Source organism: Mastigoproctus giganteus, chromosome 4 (genome assembly GCF_048544385.1).
Source record: "Mastigoproctus giganteus isolate SK-2022 chromosome 4, ASM4854438v1, whole genome shotgun sequence".
NCBI lineage: Eukaryota > Metazoa > Arthropoda > Arachnida > Uropygi > Thelyphonidae > Mastigoproctus > Mastigoproctus giganteus.
The window spans coordinates 88,087,753-88,106,646 of record NC_143578.1 but is presented as its reverse complement, the minus strand read 5'-3'; the positions used below and the strand labels follow the sequence as shown (position 1 = coordinate 88,106,646).

General features: G+C 38.7%; 1 protein-coding gene across 1 annotated transcript in view; it reads right to left on the bottom strand.

Moving 5' to 3' along the window:
• The window catches only part of LOC150086891 (dynein axonemal heavy chain 7-like), a 1,233,418-nt gene that overhangs the window by 975,118 nt on the left and 239,406 nt on the right, over positions 1 to 18,894 (bottom strand). The window contains exon 14 of the mRNA XM_090372313.1: positions 3,406 to 3,601. Coding sequence (XP_090228439.1) covers positions 3,406 to 3,601 — 196 coding nt within the window. The remainder of the gene's footprint in view (positions 1 to 3,405; positions 3,602 to 18,894) is intronic.

The following is an 18,894-nucleotide window of genomic DNA, read 5'->3' as shown; positions in this document are numbered from 1 at the left end:
TCAGTTTGTCAGCATCCCAAGCAAGATCATCAACAGCTACACCACTGACATCATGCGGACCATTGTGATTCAACCCTTTACTTTTACTATTAATATAAGCAAAGAAGTCTTTACTGCTTTCCTGTTAACAAGCACAGAGCACACTGAGAAAAATTCTACTCCAAAGAGCCTTGCACAGTCTCGCAAGTGCCAAATCAATTGACAAGGCTTTTAAAATACACCCCCTCCTATCATGTCTGGGCAGAATTGCAGACGCAAATTTAATCCTAACTCGCAAATGTTTCCAAACATTGTCCTGTACTTGTTAAAAATGTCCTCGGATCTCTTACCTGCATGATGACAGAAGAACCCATCAACAATAAGAGAAGATACTACCTTAGAAGCTGCAAGAACCATTTAAACTCAGGCGTTTCGTTTTATCAAATAATTAGTTAGATCCAATTGCAGTCTCTACTTTAAGGATTTTATACAACGCACCTAATAGTGCCTCACTAGCATTAGGAAATATTCTTGCACTCCTCCTATTTAAGTATCCCAGTCCTGTAAAAACAGTTTTTCCTGTTTGTACAGGGATGGCAGATTGGGTTAAATGCATATTAAGTGGAAAATATACTTAAATAACAAGGAAGCCTTTCTCAAAGGGCAACATTGTTAAATTATCAAAAGACTGTGTAACAGTTGAAAAATGCTTAATAAATCAAATGCTAAAGGCATTGAATTAAGGTTAAATGGGGAAGGGAATTAGCCCCTAAACAGCAAAAATAAGGATACGTAGAAATATTAGATTCTTAAAGAAGCTAAGCTAATGATAAGGCATCAGTCGAAAAGTTTATGGGAAGAATTAGCTCTCGACCAGTAGAACACAGTACGAGGTAATATTTGATTGGGAAAATATTAATTTCAATTTTCAAGAAAGAAATACTTCAGTATAGGATGAATCCCTGCTAATATATGTTAAAAAAATATAATAAATTGGGAAGAACTGAAATAAAGCTAAATAAAAATAACACACAACTGAAATAAAACTAAACAATAAAAAATGGGGATAAATTTAAATAATGAATATCTGATAAAATAAAATATAATACAAAATAAATGGAGATAAACTGAAATGTTATGGGGATAAACTGTTACTAAAGGTTTCGGCCTAAATGGATGTCAGATGAACTGATGAGGCATATGGCAGAAAAGAAAAATGCATGGGATACATACAAATTAACACGTGACACAGACGCCTATGATAGATACAAGTTGATCTGTAACCAAGTTACAAAGGACGTTAGGCAGGCGAAGGCAGATTACGAGAGATCCTTGGCAAGGGATGCGAAGAAAAACAGCAAAGAGTTCTTTACTTATGTAAACTCTAGAAGGAAGGGGATGAATCAGATTGGTCCACTTGAGATCGATAGGTCAACTGTTGATGACCCTGCTCAGGTAGCTAACAAACTAAATGAATATTTTGCATCAACATTCACACGTGAGGAGTTATTCAGCGAGGGGAATGCCAGAGGTGTATTCAACTCTAGCAGTAAGCTAGAGAATCTTGTAATAACTGAGAGCAAAGTGGAGGAGAAATTGTTGAAGATAAACACAAGAAAGGCACCTGGGGTGGATGGGATCTATCCAGTTATATTAAAGGAGGCAGCAAAGGAAGTAAGCAAACCCTTAGCCATAATTATGAGAGCTTCCTTGGACTCAGGGGAGGTACCCATGGACTGGAGATGTGCAAATGTGACCCCAATTCACAAAGGGGGATCAAAGGCTGACACAAGTAATTATAGACCTGTGAGTTTAACTTCTGTTCCTGGAAAATTAATGGAGGCACTGGTTAAAGAAGCACTGCAGGATCATCTAGACAAGACTTCAGTTATAGCTAGGACACAGCATGGTTTTGTTAAGGGTAAGTCTTGCCTGACCAATTTGATTGGATACTATGATGCAGTCACAAAAGAACTGGATGCAGGGAATAACTTTGATATTATATACTTGGATCTTAGAAAGGCTTTTGATACTGTTGCACATGGAAGACTGCTGCACAAATTGGAGCAGTGTGGCATTGGAGGCAAATTGCTGCTATGGATAAAGGGGTGGTTGAGGGGGAGAAGACAGAGAGTGGTAATAAATGGACACTGCTCATCGTGGACTAATGTTATTAGTGGAGTCCCTCAGGGTTCAGTATTGGGTCCTTTATTGTTTTCTGTATTTATAAATGATACTGATGATGGTATATCAGGCTTAATGTCCAAGTTTGCAGACGATACGAAGGTTGGCAGGGTTGTCAAGGACACTACTGACACTATGCTGCTGCAACAGGATTTGGAAAGGTTGAGCAGATGGGCTTCGAGGTGGCAAATGAAGTTTAACATTGACAAATGTAAAGTACTACATATGGGAAACAGCAACCCCAGAGCAACGTATCAACTCTGTGGTACTACACTGACAGTGGTAGAGAATGAAAGGGACCTGGGGGTGGTTGTGCAGGCAGATATGAAGTTCTCTGAGCAGTGCAGACGGGCTGCAAGAGTAGCTCATGGTGTATTGTCAATGATATATAGGAATTTTTCTAGCAGGGATAAGGAGGTAATTATTCCCTTGTATAAGGCAATGGTCAGGCCACACCTAGAGTACTGTATACAGGCCTGGAGGCCTCATTTCAAGAAGGATGTAGAGCCGCTGGAACGAGTACAGAGAAGGGCAACTAGATTGGTGAATGGGACAAAGGGGTACTCTTACGAAGAAAGGCTTAAGTTTTGCGAATTACAGTGTCTGGAAACTAGGCACCAGCGAGGTGATCTGATAGAGGTGTACAAAGCCTTGAATGGTTTGAGCATGCTCAATGCTGATGGGATTCTTCCTCTTGCTCAGAATAATCACCTGAGAGGGCATAAATTCAAATTGAGGAAAGACAGATGTAGGATAGATGTGCGGAAATTTGCCTTTAGCCAGCGGGTGGTTGGTAGGTGGAACAGACTTCCATCCCTTGTCGTGGAAGTTGATAGCCTAAATAAGTTTAAGGCTCAGCTGGACAGGTATTTCGAACGAACAGAGGGGTGAAGTGGAAGTGGTTATTTTTATTTATTTATGTTACTGTTTTTTTTTTGGCTGATGCTGCATAAGCTTGCTTTCTTGCATCAAATGCCTCTACTAATGCTAATGCTAATGCTAAAGATATTATTTTTCATATTATTCAAAATAGTTAAAAAATTAAGAAGAATTAAAGCACTCCATTTTAAACTATTTTTTGCTCCCCCCCCCCCCAAAAAAAAACTGATTCATAAAGAATATACACCAGTGTACCTTCTCATTGATTTGAATTTAGCATGTCTGCTAGACAGTTTCACAATGAACAAAAATGATATTTTAGCTATGAATACAAACAGCTGTATTCATAAATACACAACCTACCTTTCCCATAGCAAGATAGTCCAACCCATCAGAGCAGTTAAATACAACACATTGAACAGCAAGAGCTTTTGCTAAATCCTTTGTGGTTTCTGTCTTTCCAGTACCTGCAGGACCTTCTGGGGCACCGTTCAAATGTAGATGAAAGGCTCCAATAAGTGTGCGGTAGCAACGATCAGTCAATGGAGTAATTACTAACCTAATTCAAAAATTATACAGAATTATTAGGAATAATATAACAACGGGGTTATATTATTCATCCTTATGCAAAAAAAAAAAAAAAAAAAAAAGAAGAAAAGTCTAATATTATATATTGTGTTTAATTCATGCATTATAAGATTGTAGTCTGGGTTTCTCTAAGTTTCATTATGCCATTTTCTCAAAAAAATTTTAATTAACTGAATAACATGAATTTAAATGAATTTCATACTTTAATCATTTTTAATCAGGTCAAGTTAGATGCCATACAGTTTTCATTATAAGCAAAGAATTAAAATGGCTATCCCTCACCATATCAAAATATGATTAGGTATCCAACTTCCATTCCTACATCTTTCATAAGTTTATTGTCACAATGGTTTAACACATTGAAATTAACAGCATCACAATGTGGTTTTAATTTCCCTATTCAGTGGAATAAATATCCAATTAAAGAAAGCATAATCAAAATTCAAGGCAAGTTATCTAACTGCACAGTGCAACAGTATTATACATAAAATAAACAAAATATTTAATATCAGACTTAAATAACAAATGAAATTTAATAGTAGAACAACAATGTTAAAATAATAATAGTTTATTTGACAGAGTAAAAATTCAGAGTATCGAACATCCAAATGGCACATTTCCCTGAATAACATTTGGAATAAAAGCATCAGAGAAGTATATTGAAAATCAGCAAGAATAACATGGAAAGATTTAAATCACAATGCAAAATAAAAATAAATAAATAATAATAATAATAATGGGAATCAAACTCAGGTTCACCAATTGGTGGACCTAAGTTTGGGTCCCATCCTAGTGAGAAACAGAATTGCCAAAGTCAATTCATCAGACCTACCTCCCTAAGGTCAAAATGACAATTTATTCTGAAGATAGCACCTTCTTCAGCCTAAATTGTCATTTTTGCCAATTGTCATTCAGCCTAAATTTTCATTGGGTGTCATTCCCAATAACTAACATCTATCACCAAAATAAGCCGAAGTTGAACAGGTCCACCTCCTATCAAATAGAAACATTGCACATACGCATCAATTGTGGCCCAAGATAAAGTCACATGTTCAGGGATTAGATGGGGGGGGGGGTTTAAAAAGTTGGCAAATCTCCCAGGAAAAACTGTGAAGCAAGTGGCATTGTTTCCCCCCCATATGACTATCATAAGGAAAGGGCAAAACCGTCCAGCCCAACCAACTGGAAGTATTTCAAGTGCAATTGTGCTAGTGACCACCCAGCATGGGAAGAAACAACAATGCCTGATGTGTCAAAAATAATGCATTCATCATGTATTAATGAAGTAACCAAGATGGAGACCGATATGACAATATACAGGACCAAACTACGCAACAAGTGATTGAAATGATGCCTAACAATTCAGGTCACTGAACAGTGAACAGCCAATGAAAGACAGACCATCGTCATGAAGAACCTGATAGTTCCTGTAATCTTGGAGAAAATCAAGCAAGATATGAGTCACCAACTACAAATAATACAGAAAATACGAAACCTGACCTAGTGGAGGATGAGCAAAAGTAAGTACAATCCCAGACAGCTGAAGTGGGAACAGATAAGGTTGCAATATCCAAAATGGATGAATAGAAGAAGGCCCTAGCAGAATTCAAGGGATGGACCTCACAAAGACCCAGACCATACCAAAGAATAGACCCAACAGAATCCTGTGGCAAGTCACAAACCACCTCAATTGATGAATAATATCAGATTAAGTCAACAACAATGAAGTAATGATGGAAGCCATCTGTATACCACACCATCTGCTGTATACCACACCATACTGCTGTATCACACCATTTGCACCAGGATCAATGGAAAATAAACCAGAGACCAGCAGAAAATAAAACACAAAGACAAGGAAGCATCACAATGGGAAAGATGGCTTCAGCAGAAAAGAGAAGAGCTAGACAAAATAAGTAAGTTAACAAGTTAGCCCACTACCAACAGAGAAGCACAAACAAGAAACTGATTGGAAAACTGAAGAGCAACCTCAAGAAAGACAACACTCACGGCAAACATGAGACCAAGAATCAGAGGATAGAAGGATACTTAGACTTACACAACCCTTCTTACACTTGGAAGAGACTGTGCTGATACAGAGAAAGTTCTCAGAGGAAAACAAATGACCAGATCTTCAATGAAAATCAAAGTGACTTTGCTCAGAAGAGAAGGATGGTTATGGACTCCCTGACCACCTGACCAGAAGGTGATCAGGGAGTTATGGGACAATCTATAGAGCACATGAAGTTTGATATAACAATAGGGCCCCCTTGGATAGACCTCGAGTGAGTAAACCAAGGACACACACAAAAGATGGCAGAACAGGATATTCATCAGGAAGTATAACAAGTGATCAGGAAGTTTCACAACTAGAGAACTCCAAGAATAGACAACATCCACAACTAACAGTACAAGAAGTTCAGCAGCAAAAGCACCTAGTGGAGCAGTTCACTCAGATAAGGCACTCTGAGATGATCCCAGAGTATCTGACTGAATATCTGTCTTTAGCCAAAGGCACCAAAAAAGTAGAGACCAATCACCTGTCTCCCAACAATGTACAAGATCCTGACCACATGCACAGCCAACAAGATATTGGACCACTAAGAGAGTCAGAACAACCGCGACTGAACAACAGAAGGAATGCAAGGAGCAATTGACCATTTGTGCAGCAGTTATAGAGCAAGCCTACAAGAAGCATTGCAACCTGTACATGGCCTAAGTCAACTACCGAAAAGCCTTTCATTCTGTACTCCATAGCTGGTTGACAGAGATGCCGAATATCTACAAAGTCGGGCTGACAGTGGCAAACTTCCTAGGAGTAACCATGGGGAAATGGAGGGTCCCATCAAGATTTGGAACATTTCGGCCACACCAATCCACATAAGGAGAGGAATATTCTAAGGAGATGACCTGAGCCCACTGTGATTCTGTTGGGCATACACCCCGATATCCACCATGCTTAATACCACTAAGTATGGATATACCCATAAAGGAGGGCAGAAGAAACCTGTACACCCTCTCCAACCTGATGTACATGAATGACATCAAGTTCTATGCAAAAACTAAGCAACTCCAACAGCCACTTCAGATCACCAAAACATTCAACAATGAAATCAGAATGAAATTTGATATAGACAATGCAAGACCCATGGATTGCATCAGCTAGATGAAACTACAAGACGTAGTCAGACTGAAACCATGACAAAGTGAGATACCTACAAGTATTTGGGGATGATAAAACCTGAACATCTAGAACACAAGGGAATCAAGCCCCCCCCCCTCCCCGGATCAAGGAATACCATTGGAGACTCAGAAGCCTGTTAAAAGCAAACCCAAACAGATGGAACAGAGTCAAAACCATAAACACCTATGCACCCACAGTACTAATTCGCTCCTTCAGGATCATAGATTGGACTAACGCTAGGCTGGAGGAGATCACGAGAAGGACATGAAAAATGATGATGAAGAGCCCCCAACACCATCCAAAGGTGGCCATCAAGAGATTAATCATAGCCCAGAAAGTGGGAAAGAGTTTTATAGACCCATCAAACAACAGAATAAAATGATTAAAAACCTGAAGGATTACTTCTGGAAAAACACAGTGCCAATCTACAAGGCCACAAGGAAGATAGCCAAGGGCACATCCTACTGAACCTGAATGACAAGACCCAACCAACCCAGAGGGAAGAAAGAAAAGTGGAAAAGATGGCATTACAATGACCTCCATCAAGACTAGACAGATAAGTAGGCTTCCAAAATGGCTAGCCAGCAGAACGCTCTTCTTCAAGACCAAAGCATTCACGCTCATCATCCAAGACCAGATAATCAACACCAGGAACTACAAAAAATACATCAACAAGGACCCTGGAATGACATAAGACACATATCAATGATGCCATCTTGCCCCAGAAACAATCCAGCACATCACTGCAGCATGCAAGGTGGTCGGTCACTCAGATGGAGTATGTTCACAGACCAAGTTGATCAGGATAATACATCAGAAATTAGTGCAAAAATACCAGGTGATCAGAGAAGGTATATCATATTCAAGTATAAACCACAGGCTATACTAGAGGCCACCATCCACAAGATGTAATGGGACCATGCCATAAGAACAGATGGTCCCACACAACAGACATACCTCAGTGATACAGTGGTGCCCAACACCAATAACCTCCAGAAAACCTACAAGGAAAAGATCAGGAAGTACACAAACCTTAAAGAGGAAATCAATATGTGGCAAATGGAACAAGTAACAATCAGGCCGATCACTGTGTCAACTACTGGCATGGTTCCAAAGAGCCTAAATAAGAACAAGGGGCCTCCCAGAGAACAACTATAATCTACAAGGAGGTCCAAAAATCCATATCCTTTTACAGCTGTAGGGCAGTCAGAGAATTCCTTACCAATAACAGTAACTGGATATAACAACCAATTCATGCACTTGATACCAGTACCCATTACAGAATGGAAAAGAAACCACGAAAAGAAGAAAAAATAAATAATAATAACCAAATGATCAAATATAAAAATTAAGAAAAATATTGAAAAATTATTAAAATAATTAATATTAATAAATGAAGGATTGTTGGAAAGTCCACAAACCCCTTTAATTAAAAAAAATAATCTTCAAAAAAATATCATAAAGAACAGAAGGTATGTATCATAAACATACCTTCTGTTCTTTGTCATATACTGCATTCTTTTAATACTTGCATACTCTGAAATAACTTACAATTTGATGAATGTTGGAACTCGTATAAAAAAAATTGAACATTTCAAGCATCTCTCCAAAAGGGTCTAAACACCTAGAACTTGTTTTTTCTGAAAGGGCAATATATGAAATTTACTTGAAATTCTGCTGTTATTTTCCAAAAGCCCAGTCAAATGAAATAAAATCTCCTAGCTAAACCTGATGTTGGATGATGATTTTTTTTTTTTTTTAAAAAAAAAAAAACCCTTTAAATAAATCTTTACCAAGGAAAATGAATTACTAAAATTCCTTATTTTCTAATTATAAACTCATTATATTTTCTACATTTATTCTCTGTATATTAAGATCAGTCATTAAGCTATTAATTTCTTCTTCTTCTTACAGAGTTAGGGAAATGTTTATTTCTTGCTTGCTGAACTTGGAATTTTCCAAAGGACAATGCTATCCAGCAATGGAGAATTTCTTAAATTGCCATATAATTCACTGACTAAAGTACACTCTAGGTCACTCTAAAGGGCATTCAAAAACTTTGATCTAGTTACATATGCAATGTAACTAGTTATATGCAATGAGAGACATACATTTCTCTCTCTCTTGGTGAATTTTGATAACCATGATGGGCAACAGCTGTCAATCACACTGTTAATTGTTGCTTCTTTCAATGAAGTAATATTTGTCTCATCCTTCTCTTTCTTCTTCTTCCCCATTCATTTTTGTACTTCCTCTTTTCTTCTCCCCCCCTTTGGATTATTTCAAAAGAAAGCAATGCATGTGACACTCCTTCAATAAACAGTGTATATTTCTTTCATGTAGTGCCTTTGGCTGACATGCATGACCCTATTGCAGTTTTGCTACTTCTACATGTCACTACTTCCTCTACTTCGCTCTGCTTAATAAAGAGCACAATCAATAATCGAAGCTCCGTGGCAATTAATTTCTTTATAAGGGATTTTATCTTCATTCTGCTTCATTTCATTTATACATAGTCATTTATATTTTATTTATCAGTGTTTTAATTTTACTTATTTCTTTTAAAGTGATTTTATTATTTTAATTTAATTTATATTTTAACACAGTTTATCACAGAAATTTATCAATTATGGGCTTTCCCACCTATCATGGCCTCTTTAGTGAAAATTACCATCTCCAAGAAAATAACTTCATTGTTATGAATTTCCTATGGAGAAAGTATAATTTCTAGGAAAGAACGTCGAAAAATTCCAAGTAATTTGTAAAGCTGGGATCAAACGGGTTACACAAGTAATTACGGACCTGTTAGTTTGACTTCTGTATTTGGGAAAATAATGGAGTCACTGGAAAAGTAAGCATTGCAGTTTCATCTAGACAAGACAAGGCAGCAGTAATAATTCAGACACAGCATGGGTTTGTCAAGAGGAAGTCTTGTCTGACCAATTTGATTGGATACTACAATGTGGTCACAAAGAAACTGAATGCAAAAAATAATTTTGATATCATATACTTGGATTTGATAACTTTTGATACTGTTGCACATGGAAGACTACTGTACAAATTGAATCAGTATGGCATTAAGGGGAAGTTGCTACAATAAATAAAAGTAAGGTTGAGTGGGAGAAGACAGAGAGTTGTAATCAATGGGTACTGCTCTACATGGACTAATGTTACTAGTGGTGTCCGTCAGAGTTCGGTGTTGGGCCATTGTTGTTTTGTATATTTATCAATGATATTGATGAAGGTATATCAAACTTAATGTCAAAATTTGCAGATGATACAAAGGTTGCCAGGGTTGTTAATAACGGTAATGACAGTATGTGCTGCTGCAACAGGATCTGGAAATGTTGGGTAGATGGGCTGAGAAGTGGCAACTGAAGTTTAACATTAATGAATGCAAAGTACTGCATATGGGTAGCAGAAACCTCAGAGAAATGTACTAACTGGGTGGTGTTACACTCGGGGTAGTGGAGAATGAAAGAGACCTGGGGGTAATTGTGCAGTCAGATATGAAGTTTTCTGAGCAGTGCAGACAGGCTGCCAGAGTAGATCATGGAGTCTTGTCAATGATACAGGAATTTTGCAAGCAGAGATAAGGATGTGATTATCCCCTTGTATAAGGCAATGGTCAGGCCACACCTTGAGTACTGTGTACAGGTCTGGAAGCCTCATTTTAGGAAGGATGTAGAGTAGCTAGAAGGATGTACAAAGAAGGGAACAAAGAGGTACACTTAAGAAGAAAGGTTTAAGTTTTGCAAATTGCAGCCTCTGGAGATTAGGCATCTGCGAGGTGATCTGATTCAGGTGTACAAGGCCTTGAATGGATTGAGCATGCTCAATTCTTGTGCTCAGATTACAAACCTGAGGAGGGGCACAGATTCAAATTGAGAAAAGACAGTTAGCATTAGCATTAGTAGAGGCATATGATGCAAGAAAGCAAGCTTATTCAGCATCAGCCAAAAAAAAAAAAAAAAAAAACCCTCTCCCATTTCACCCCTCCGTTCGTTCGAAATACCTGTACAGCTGAGCCTTAAATTTATTTAGGCTATCAACTTCAACAACAAGCGATGGGAGTCTATTCCACAAACCAACTGCCCGCTGGCTAAAGGCAAATTTCCGCACATCTATCCGACATTCGTCCTTCCTCAATTTGAATTTATGCCCTCTCAGGTGATTATTCTGAGCAAGAGGAAGAATCCCATCGGCATTGAGCATGCTCAAGCCATTCAAAGCCTTATACACCTCTATCAGATCACCTCGCCGATGCCTAGTCCCCGGGCTCTGTAATTTGCAAAACTTAAGCCTTTCTTCATAAGAGCAACCCTTTGTTCCATTCACTAATCTTGTTGCCCTTCTCTGTACTCGTTCGAGCAGCTCTACATCCTTCTTGAAATGAGGCCTCCAGACCTGTATACAGTACTCAAGGTGTGGCCTGACCAATGCCTTATACAAGGGAATAATCACATCCTTATCCCTGCTAGAAAAATTCCTGTATATCATTGACAAGACACCATGAGCTACTCTTGCAGCTCGTCTGCACTGCTCAGAGAACTTCATATCTGCCTGCACAATTACCCCCAGGTCCTTTTCATTCTCTACCACTGTCAGCGTAGTACCACAGAGTTGATACGTTGATCTGGGGTTACTGTTTCCCATATGTAGTACTTTACATTTGTCAATGTTAAACTTCATTTGCCACCTCTCAGCCCATCTGCTCAACCTTTCCAGATCCTGTTGCAGCAGCATAGTATCAGTAGTGTCCTTAACAACCCTGCCAACCTTGGTATCGTCTGCAAACTTGGACATTAAGCCTGATACACCATCATCAATATCATTTATAAATACAGAAAACAACAATGGACCCAACACTGAACCCTGAGGAACTCCACTAATAACATTAGTCCACGTTGAGCAGTGTCCATTGATTACCACTCTCTGTCTTCTGCCACTCAACCATCCCTTTATCCATAGCAGCAATTTGCCTCCAATGCCACACTTCTCCAATTTGTGCAGCAGTCTTCCATGCGCAACAGTATCAAAAGCCTTTCTAAGATCCAAATATATAATATCAAAGTTATTCCCTGCATCCAGTTCTTTTGTGACTACATCATAGTATCCAATCAAATTGGTCAGACAAGACCTGCCCTTAACAAAACCATGCTGTTTCTGAGCTATAACTGAATTCTTGTCCAGATGATCCTGCAGTGCTTCTTTAACCAGTGCCTCCATTAATTTTCCTGGAACCGAAGTTAAACTAACAGGTCTATAATTACTTGTGTCAGCCTTTGATCCTCCTCTGTGAATTGGGGTTACATTTGCACATCTCCAGTCCATGGGTACCTCCCCTGAGGCCAAAGAAGCTCTCATAATTATGGCTAGGGGTTTGCTTACTTCCTTTGCTGCCTCCTTTAATATAACTGGATAGATCCCATCCACCCCTGGTGCCTTTTTTATGTTTATCCTCAGCAATTTCTCCTCCACTTTCCTCTCAGTTATTAGAAAATAATCTAGCTCACTGCCAATGTTTACTTCACCTACGACATTCCCCTTCCTGAATAACTCCTCATGCGTGAATGTAGATGCAAAATACTCGTTTAGATTGTTAGCCACCTGAGCTGGATCCTCAACTGTTGAACCATCAACATCCAGTGGACCAATCTGATTCATCCCTTTCCTTCTTGAGTTTAAATAGGTAAAGAACTCTTTTCTATTTTTCTTTGCGTCCTTTGCCAAGGATTTCTCATAATCTGCCTTTGCCTGCCTAATCTCCTTTGTGACTTGGTTACAGACCAACTTATATAGGCTTCCATGTCACCCATTAATTTGTATGTATCCCATGCATTTTTCTTCTCTCCATATGTCTCATTAGTTCATCTGACAACCATTTAGGCCTGAACCTTGAACAATATTTCTTGGTTGGTATGTAAAGCCTGGGAGCTTCCAAGATTAGTTCCTTGAATGCTTCCCATTTTGAATTTGCTGTTGGTAACATCATCAGTTGGTCCCACTGTATAGAATTTAAATACTGTCTCAGACCATCATAGTCGCCTTTACGAAAGCAAAAACCCTTCCCTTTGCCTCTGATGGTAGTTACCTCCTTGAGTAAATCCCACTTCAGCACACTGTGATCACTGCCACCCAGTGGTTCCTTTATCTGCAGATTCCTAATGCATGAAGAATCACTACTGATTCTTCATGCATTAGGATACATGCTGGTGTAGAAAACAATCATCCAATAAATCCACAAAAGCCCTGCTAGTGTGTGAGTGACCAATCCACAAATTCCAGTCAATATCTGGGAAATTAAAATCCCCCATTATAAGACTCTCTGATTTACTGGCCCATTCTATTTCCCTGTACAGTATCTTATTATACTCATCAGAGTCATTAGGCCTATAGCACACTCCTACTCTCAATTTTGATTTACCTATGCTTATGTCACACCAAACTGACTCGACACTGCCCTGTCCATCAATGTCGACTGGCTTCACTTCCTTGGATTTTATGTGTTTTTTAACTAATAGCATAACCCCTCCTCCCCTCCTGTCCTGTCTATCCTTTCTATACACATTGTACTCCCCAAATTCCAGTTCTGCATTCCTTATATCTGTGTGACACCACGTCTCTGATATCCCAACAATATCTGCCTTTGATGTTTTGAGCAATACCTCAAATTGATCTAATTTATTTACTAAACTCCTAGCATTGGTGTACACGCAAGTATACCTGTACTTGTTTCTATTCTTAGCTACCCTAACACAACCCATGTGTTTACTTGTATCACAATGACTTCCAGTAGTCTCTGAAATATCCTGCATCTTGTTTTTCAGGCTTCTGCTCATTCCAATAGAAGCAGTGCAAGAATCTCTTTCACCTCTGCCAGTGGCTACTGTTAATCCATTAGTCTTTGTTTCCCCCCCCAAAGCTAGCAGTTTTCCGACCCAACTAACACTGCCTCGATAGCATCAGCAAATATTCTTGCACCCTTTCTATTTAAGTGTATCCCATCCCTGTAGAAGCAATCTCTCCTGTTAACAAGTACATTCCAGGCTGAAAAAAATTCTACCCCTTGAGCCTTGCACAATCTTTCCAGGGCCGAATTGATCGACAAGGCTCTCATCATATACTCCCTCCTATCGTGTCTGGGCAGAATTGCAGACACTTTCAAATTTAACCCTACTTCACAGCTTTTTTTCAACAGTGACCTGTACTTGTTAAGTAATTCCGCTGGTCTCCTACTCTTAATGTCATTAGTGCCAACGTGGACAACTATATCACCTTTTGTGCCCTTAAAAGATGATATCTGCTCTACAACGTCATCAACCCTTGCCCCTGGCAGACATACCCTGGTCCTGTTCCACCTATCCTTTTTACAAAGCATGTTCCCCGTTTCCCTGACAATAGAGTCACCAACAACTACTATTAAGTTGTATAATAGATATGTGGAACTTTGCCTTCAGCCAGCGGGTAGTTGATTGCTGGAACAAATTTCCATCTGTTGTGGAAGTTGATAGCTTTAATACATTCAAGGCAGAATTACACAAACATTTGGAATGAATGGATCAGTGAAATGAGAAGGTATTTTTTTTTTTTTTTTTTGGCTGATGCTGTCTAAGCTTGCTTTCTTGCATCATGTGCCTCTAATAATGCTTATGCTAAAGTGAAGAAAACATAAACGAATTTTGGAAACATGAGGAAAAGATACTTTGGGTTAAAGGAGTTCAAAAAGAGAATATTCTATATTCTATTTTTGATTCTATAGTCTGTGAAAGGCTCTTTATATTAAGCTTTATAGGCGAAAGACAATATACAATGAGAAGAAACTGTACTTGGAAATTTGAACACCGTAAACATGAAAATTAGGACAGTTAAGTATAAAAGCATTTGGCAAGTAACAACGATGATTGCAGACTGCTAGTATTTTGAAGGAAGTGTGGGAAGAGTAGGGGGGGAGAGAGAAAGAGAGAGAGAGAGAGAGAGACAGTTCATCAAAGAATAGGATTAAAGTTAATCATGAGGATTTCATGAGAATTTAGGTCGATTTCTCTGGATCAGAGAGGTGCCGAAATATCACTAGATCAATTTGACTTCAATGATAGGGAAATTTATAGAAGCAATGATTAAGGATACAATACAGGGTCATCTATATAGAATGGGTTTTCTCGGCAAGAAGAGCACAATTTTGTAAAGGGAAAATCTTTCATAACCAGTTTGATAAACTATTATGACAGTCCCACAGGAGTTGAATGAAAGAAATAACTTTCATACTTTTTATTAGCAAAGCATTTCACTCTGTGCTACATACACATTTATATAAGGCATGATCTTTAGATGAATTACAGAATAGATACACAATAGGAGACAAAGGATTATAAGTAATGGTTATGCTTCAGAATGAGCTTGAGTAAGAAGAGGTGTCGGGAGGTCTTCAGGGAGCAGCACCAGTACTGTTACTGATTTTCTTAAAATGGTATTGACAGCACGATGTGAAAATTTAGAATTAGTATTAACAAATGATGCAAAGTGAGAGAGAGAGCTTCCCACATTACCCATCCATCCCCTCTATTAATTTGTCTGATTCTTGTTTAAAATTTTCCCGCTGATGTGTGTGTGTTGTCTTTACACAAACTATTCAAAGCCTTAACCCAGTAGATCCCAACCAGTGTGCCACGACCCTTTTAAAGAGTTCCACGAGATCAGGAAAAATTCCATTGAGTTCGATGGCAATCACTATTTCGATGTGCTGTTAATATTCGTCTTTTAACTTAAAATGTGGGAACTTTTAACTTGAGATTGGGAACCACTGCATTAACACCTCAATCAGATCTCCTGGTTTTTGGATAAATTGTGCTATTATCTAAAGATTAATGAAGGGAACAAAAGTGTGCTATTATCTAAAGCCTCTTTAGATAATAGCACACTTTTGTTCCCTTCATTAATCTTATTGCCCTTCTTTATATCTGTTACAACAGAACTATATCATACAATATGCAATACTCAAGATGTAGCCTAACCACTGCTCTATGCAACAGGATAACCACCTCCTCATCCCTGTGGGCAAAACTCCTCTATATCACTGTCCAAGCAGCCTGTCTACACTGTTCAGAGAACTTCATGTCATAGTGCACAACTTTAGAGGCCCTTTTCCATTTTCCACTATCCTTGGTGTGGTACCACACATTTAATAATGAATTCTCTAATAACTGTTACTATATGCAGTACATTGGGCAATTTGTGAAATGTTTCTGGAAATTTTTGGAACCAGACATGATCTAGCCAAGGAGGATGTCTTTGTGTGTGCTAGGTGCACAGAGTGACAAGAAATTAGGAGCCAACTCAGCATTCTGATGAGCAACTATGAGAGTTTGAAGAGTAGGGTAGATGCCTTCAAAGGAATTAAAATGAAGGTTGCCGCTGTGTTGCCTGAAGGCAACACAGAGGGCAACCTTCAGGGCAGAAGGCACTGATTCCACAGGAGCTAGTTATTGTTGACTCCATTGTCAGGGAGATGGAAAATATATTGTGCAAAAAGGATAGGTGGAATAAGACCAAGGTATGTCTGCCAGGGGCAACAGTTGATGATGTTGTAGAGCAGATATTACCTTTTAAGGGCACAAAAGTGATATTATTGTACATTTTGGCACTAATAACCTAAAGAGTAAGAGATCTGAAGATTTACTTAACAAGTACAGGTCAATGTTGAAAAAAAGTCACGAGTTGTCTTTACACAGGGTTAAATTTGAAATTGTCTGCAATTCTGCCCAAACACGATAAGAGGGAGTACATAATGAGAGCCTTGTCAATCAATTTGGCCCTGGAGAGACTGTTTCTAAAGGGATGGGATAGACTTAAATAGAAGGGGGTACGAAAGTGTTTGCTGATGCTCTCGAGGTAGCGTCAGGTGTGTCGAAAAAATGCTAGCTTGGGGTGATTCACAGACAAAAAGATCAAAAGTAGCTGTAGGCAGAGGTAAAAGTGATTCTTACACTGCTTCTATTAGAATGAGCAGCAGTCTGGAGAGTGGGGTGCTGGGGGTTTCAGAGAGTGGTGGGAGTCATAATGAAAAAAATAAATACATGGGCTGCGTTAGGGTAACTAAGAATAAGAATAGGTGCATGTATACTTACTTCTACACCAATGTTAGGAGCATAGTAAATAAATTTGATGAATTTGAAGTGCTGAAGCCATCAAAGGCGGATATTGTTGGGATATCAGAGACGTGGTGGCACACAGATATAAGGAATGCAGAATTGCAATTTGGGGAGTACAATATGTACATAAAAGACAGGCAGGATATGAAGGGAGGAGGGTTTGTTTGGTTTTTTTAGGAGCATTAGCAACTAAGGCCATATTGCTCTGTGAATATGTGGTGGTCACTCCCTAACCTTTCCGCATCTTCCGTATTTGGTGGTGATGGGCTCGAACCCCGGTCTAATCAAGAAGCATGTGCTATGCACTGCTGTTCCTTCCCACCTGGCTACGGAGGCCCCTGAAGGGAGGAGGGATTATGCTGTTAATTAACAAAAACATAAAATCTAAGAGTGCATCCAGTTGACATAGATGAACAGGGCAATGTTGAGTCAGTTTGGTGTGACATAAGCACTGGGAAAGCAAAAATGAGAATAGGAGTGTGTTATAAGCCTTATGACTCTATTGAGTATGATGAAAATTTGTACAGAGAAATAGAATGGGCCAGTAAATAAAGAAGGTTTTATAATGGGGGGGGGTTTTAACTTCCCACATATTGACTGGAACTTGTGGTTGGTCACTCGCACATTAGCAAGACTTTTGTGGATTTATTGGATGATTGGTTTCTGAAGCGGCATGTTCAAGAGGCAACCAGAGAGGGTAATACTCTTGTTCTGGTTATCAGCAGTGACTATTCGGGCATTAAAAATTTGCAGATAAAGGAATGACTAGGTGGCAGTGATCACAGTGTACTGATGTCAGATTTACTTAAAGATGTAATTACCATCATCATTAGTAAAGGGAAGGGTTTTTGCTTTTGTAAATGTGGCTACAGTAGTCACAAATAGTTTTTAAATTCTGCACAATGGGGCCAACTGATTAATTATGGAAGTTACTAGGCTTTACCTACCGATTAAGAATTACTGTTAAGGTTTAGGCTTAAATGCATGTCAGATGAACAAATGATACTTGTGGCAGAGAAGCAAAATGCATGGGATCCATATAAATTATCAGGCGACACAGACACCTACAGCAGATATAAGCTAGTCTGTAACCATGTCACAAAGGAGATTAGGCAAGCAAAGGCAGATTACAAGGAATCTTTGGCAAAGGATGCTAAGAAAAACAGCAAGGACTTCTTTATTTATATAAACTCTAGAAGGAAAGGATGAATCAGACTGGTCTACCACCTGATATTGATGGTTCTATTGTTGATGATCCTGCTCAGATGGCTAACAAACTCGATGCTTATTTTGCATCTAAATTCACACATGAGGAATTCTTTAGGGTAGTAAAGGGCAGAAGTTTATTAAACTTAACAGTGAGCTTAAAGATTTTATAATAACAAGAGTAAAGTTGAGGACAAATTGTTGAAGTTAAACAGAGGAAAGGCATCTGGGGTGGATGGCATCTCTCCAGTTACATTAAGGGAGGCGACAAAGGAAGTAAGCAAACCCTTAGCCATAATTATGGGAGCATCGTTGGACTCAGGAGAAGTCCCCACAGACTGGAGATGTGCAAATGTATCCTCAATTCACAAAGGGGGATCGTCAAAAGGCAACACAAGTAATTACAGACCTGTTAGTTTAACATATCTTCCAAGGAACACAATAATGGAGTCAGTGGTTAAAGAAGCATTGCAGCATCATCTAGACAAGACTGCAGTAATAATTCAGACACAGCATGGGTTTATTAAGGGAAAGTCTTGTCTGACAAATTTGATTAGACTATGATGTGGTTACAAAGGAAGTGGATGCAAAAAATAATTTTGATATCATATATTTCAGTTTCAAGAAAGCTTTTGATACTGTTCCACATGGAAGACTACTATACAAATTGGAGAAGAATGGTATTAAAGGTAAGTTGCTACAATGGATAAAAGGATGGTTTAG